The sequence below is a fragment of the Acyrthosiphon pisum genome, chromosome A2, assembly GCF_005508785.2.
Source record: "Acyrthosiphon pisum isolate AL4f chromosome A2, pea_aphid_22Mar2018_4r6ur, whole genome shotgun sequence".
Lineage (NCBI taxonomy): Eukaryota > Metazoa > Arthropoda > Insecta > Hemiptera > Aphididae > Acyrthosiphon > Acyrthosiphon pisum.
This window is the reverse complement of record NC_042495.1, coordinates 33,655,658-33,660,640: the sequence shown is the minus strand read 5'-3', so window position 1 is coordinate 33,660,640 and position 4,983 is coordinate 33,655,658. Positions and strand designations below refer to the sequence as shown.

At 29.1% G+C, this 4,983-nt stretch overlaps 2 protein-coding genes across 2 annotated transcripts; one reads left to right on the top strand and one right to left on the bottom strand.

Annotated features, from left to right (window-relative positions):
• Positions 1 to 327: 327 nt before the first annotated feature.
• LOC100570869 lies at positions 328 to 2,049 on the top strand. The gene is made up of 2 exons (XM_008191496.3): positions 328 to 1,892; positions 1,965 to 2,049. Exons 1-2 carry the CDS (start codon positions 422 to 424, stop codon positions 1,970 to 1,972), a joined length of 1,479 nt encoding a protein of 492 aa, XP_008189718.1. The 5' UTR covers positions 328 to 421; the 3' UTR covers positions 1,973 to 2,049.
• Positions 2,050 to 2,846: 797 nt separating this feature from the next.
• On the bottom strand, positions 2,847 to 4,978 carry LOC100570971 (protoheme IX farnesyltransferase, mitochondrial-like; the record flags this gene model as incomplete). Its single annotated transcript, XM_003248999.2, has 6 exons — positions 2,847 to 3,034; positions 3,098 to 3,224; positions 3,315 to 3,449; positions 3,545 to 3,727; positions 3,831 to 4,006; positions 4,965 to 4,978. Coding segments are annotated over 6 exons (723 nt in total), but the record flags the coding sequence as incomplete, so codon positions are not given.
• Positions 4,979 to 4,983: the final 5 nt, after the last annotated feature.

Sequence of the window (4,983 nt, the reverse complement as noted above, 5' to 3'; positions counted from 1 at the left end):
AAAAAAGTGTCAGAGATTAATCATAAATTATGCAAATGTGTTGATATGCAAAATTAAATTTGGCATATTTTTGCATATTTGGACCATTTTAAATTATTGTGCATATTTCAGCAATTTTCTGAAATATAGTGCATATATAGAAAAAAAATAGTATGAAATATACTATTATTATGTGCAAGACTTACGTCAATTCAGTGTATCATGATTCATGAAGTATAATTTGATATGGGCTATAATAAGATTTATAATAACGAGTGAAATAAGAAATAAGATAAGATAAAGTTTATTGCTACGATAAAACTTGGTAACGAAAAACTAGTAACTACCTATAATGGACTAATGGTTTAGTTTTTATACGACAGTGCTTCGCGATATTGTGTATTCGTTCGAGTGTTCGACTATTTGTGTTTCTTAAATTAAAATGTCAAAAGTACAATCGTCTGTTCGTAAATATGTTGCTGAATTTGGAGAAAATATTTTTGCATGTGACGGGGGAATTCTTTTTTGTAAAGTATGTGAGATTAAAGTCAATAGTGTAAAGCGCTTTACTGTTACACAGCATTTGAAAACGGATAAACACATCCGTGCTGTTCATAGGAAAAATGAGAATAAATCAAAATTTCAACAATTATTGCCCAATATACCGGACAAATCTATGTTCGCCAAAGATTTATGCAACACATTACTACTAGCAAATATCCCTTTGGAAAAATTGGGGAATAGACATGTTCGTTTGTTTCTTGAAAAATATACAGGTAAAGATATACCTTCGGTTTCATTATTAAGAAAAACATACGTTGATGAATGTTATGAAGACACAATGAATAAAATACGAAACGAAGTAATGGGAAAGAAGATTTGGGTGTCCATAGATGAAACAACTGATGCTACTGGCCGATATATTGCAAATGTTGTGATTGGTACTTTAGAAGTCGATAAACCCGGAAAAATATTTTTACTTTCGTGTGACGTTTTAGAAAAAGCTAACCATTCCACAATTAGTAAATTGTTCGACAAAGCAATGTTTTCTTTATGGCCGATTGGTATACAACACGATAACGTATTACTATTCGTCACAGACGCTGCGCCATACATGGTGAAAGCAGCAAATGCTATAAAAGCATTTTACTCCAAAATGATCCACATCACGTGTCTTGCTCATGGACTACATCGGACATCAGAAAAAATCCGTTCTCTTTTTCCAAAAGTTGATGAACTAATCGCCAACATGAAAAAAGTTTTTTTAAAAGCCCCTTCACGTGTTGAACTGTTTAAAAAAGAAACTCCCGATGTCCCTTTACCTCCTTCACCTATTATTACACGATGGGGAACATGGTTGGAGGCAGCAATGTATTACTGTGAATATTTTAAACCAATATTAAATGTAGTTCAGCAATTAAATGCCGAGGACGCAATATGCATCGAAAAAGTAAAAAAAATAATGTTGGAAGAAAATATTTTGGAAGCCGATTTAGTATTTATTTATTCAAATTATGGAATATTAAAAGCAGCCATAACGAGTTTAGAAAAGCAATGTCTTCCGTTAGCTGATTCCATTAAAATTGTTGAAAATATTGAGAATAAGTTTAAAGAAGTATCTTGTGCAAATGGTGTTGAAATATACAATAAATTTAAAAATGTCATTGAAAAAAATGACGGATTTCGACAGTTATCAAATATATCCAAAATTATAACTGGAGAAAATAGCTCAACGAACAATATACCAGAAGATCTTTCAAGCAGTGACTTAGTATACTTTAAGTATGCCCCGATATCTTCAACGGATGTAGAACGAAGTTTTTCTCGATTCAAGAACATATTTGCTGAAAACCGACGTGCATTTTTATTTGAAAATCTAGCCAAGACTTTAGTAGTTAATTGTAACTCTCCAGGTAAATTTAAAAATATCTTAAAAATCTATTGCATTTGTTTAAATTGATTTTCGTTCATGACTTTTTGTTTAGATGAGTGAATGTTCAAATTACAACTTAATGCAGTTCAATACAACGTACAAAAATATTGTCAGTACATTTTTCTATTTAGTATAGATTATTTAATGAATTATATACATTTTAAAACTAAATAAATTTATTAAACTTTCATTTTTGTTTGCATATTTTCACATATTTTTGCATATTTAAAGTGCATATTTTAATGATATTCAGTGCATAAATGCATGCATATTTCGTACATTTTTTGTGCATATAATTCCGGGCCCTAATCATAATAGTGATCTAGTAAGTGTTCTACAACATACGACTTATTTTCTAAATAAACAACTAGAAATGACTCAATTTCAAAAAAGTGACTTACTTCCAGCCTTGTAGTTGATAAAAATAGACACAATAATTTAGTTTATTTGCCAATTACTGTAAATGTAACTTTATATTTTAAATGCTCAAAGACCATAGTTGGAAAATAAATATATTATTATTATTATTTATTGCCTGGGATGTTATGGTTTTACTACGGCTTTTATAAAAATTATTTTACTTATAATACAATTGAATCGCTAACTGCAGAAAGAGGATAGGTCCATTTTTTATAACTTTTCAGGAGAGACAAAAAACGAAATCATAACATGTCCCTTTTCTGTAGTAAACTAAAATTTCCAAACACTATATTTGGAATTTGGATAGTCAGATTTGACTCCTTAGTAAACGATGTATTTACGCGCGCTTAATGTAAAATGATAACAAAATCGAAATTGATAAAAATTGACTTGTCCCCTATCTGCAGTTAGTGATTCAGTTATGTTTCATATCAATAAATGACCATCATCTCAAAATATAAGTGAAAAAAAATGATGAACTTATTTATATGTATAGTATTAAAAACAACATAAAATTCAACAAAATTGCTTTATTCTGTTTATTTAACATCAAAACTGAAATTAAATAATTAGTAACAATGAAGAAACTAAAGTACATTTGAACAATGTATAAATTATAATGGTTCCGCTTTTTTGAAAATTGAACTAATAATTTTTTCATCCTTGTTAACTGTGATTACTTCACTATTTTCTTTTGGTTTGCTGTAAAATTTAAAATTATTTTTATACTGATTTACCATAATATTTTTTTTTAGATATATGTACCTGTTTCCAGACCACAAACCATGTTTATTGACAAGTAATAATATCATCAAGGCTGGTAAATGTATAAGTGAAAATCTAAATAAATTACGTGAAGTCTTACTGTCAGAATTTTGATGAAATTTCCAAGCTGTCAAAAGAAATATTATTATACATATTATTATGCATAAATATACTTATAAAATTAAATGTTCTCATTACAAACACCAAATATACATACCTAAGTACACAAAATAAGCATTTAATGGAGAAACAGCGATTGAAAAATAAATATTAGTCAATTCACAAAATGGTGCTGCACAACATAGACCAAAAACTCCAATAGTGTAGCGTAATGCTGTTCTTCTACATAAACCTATTGTCATAAAAAAAAAAATACATAAACATTAAACTCATTAATATTTTATATTTTTCTTTTTGTTATAAGTAAATATATTAATTGATATAAACCTGGATTAGTAACAGACATCATTCTGTAACCGGCTCTTGAGTAATCTGGTCTAAGGTTCCAAGAAAGTGCATTAAAATGTGGAAACTGCCATGCATAAAGTAGACCAGCGAGTAATAAACCGCCAGAGTCTATCACACCACCTGTACAACCTGCCCATCCCATTAACGGTGGAATCGCACCAACTAGAAATAAAACAATTAATTATAAAATGATTGATACACAAGATTTAAAATAATAAATAAAACAATACTACAAAATATAAGACAATATTTAATATTTAATTACCTACTGAACCAATCCATGTATTTAAAATACTTAGACGTTTCATTGGTGTATAAATGGATGTGTATAAAAACAGATTTGCAGCACCCAAAGCAGCAGTTACAGGATTTACGCCATAATATAAAGTTACTAATCCCAATGATCCACTAACTGCCGCAAACGTAAGAGCATGTATTGGTCTACAAAATTAATAGTAAATTATAATCTAACAGTATTAAGTAACCGAGTAATATCAGTTTTTGGTAAAATATATATAATTGCCTTCTTCAAATACTTTCAATAATTTATATTTTTATTTATAATTTAAGTATAATACAATCTATCATCAGATCAATAACCACCACCACAGTAACTGATTTACAATAAACCTAGTTATAATACAAACTGTTTTAAGTAGATTTAGATTATGGTATAATTTAGTATCCTAATCTTGGAGTTATTAAAGGATTACTACAGTTGAATATTTTGTAATGAAAACTATACAAATTTCAAATTATATAAATTATACCTGCCACTGATTGAAATGAATAGTTCAATTTGACACTATAAAATATTAATATCTTGGCGACTCAGGCAACAACACATGCCAAACACTGTCAAGGCTCTTGAATAAACTGAACCAATGACCATAGTACCAAATATTAATTCATATTTGTCATATTTGAATCTTAGTTATACCATTGATTCTAAATACTATGGATGGCTCACTGGCCGGTTTTGCTGTGGCACGAAATATTTACTTCCGGTAGATGACAAGGCGATATGACTACTAGTGATTACGTAACTCGACATTATTAACCACAAGCCCGAATTAGTAATATAAGGTAACGTTGTAATCGCTAGTAGTCACACCGCCTCGCCATCTACCGGGAGTAAATATTTCGTGCCATCGAAAAACCAGCCAGTGAACTGCAATATATAGTAATGGTTATACAAACTATATTATTTAATATAATCTTGATGGTTTACACTTAACAGTATAGGCTATTAGTAAAAAGTAATGGAAGTTCCATACTAAATCATACCAATAAACATAATATGGTATATAAAACTTAAAAATGAGTGAGTTTTTATATAGACATTTTATACGTGTACTAAAATACAATTGTTATATTTGTTTGAATTATTATTACTTACGTTAATATGCCTCGGACAA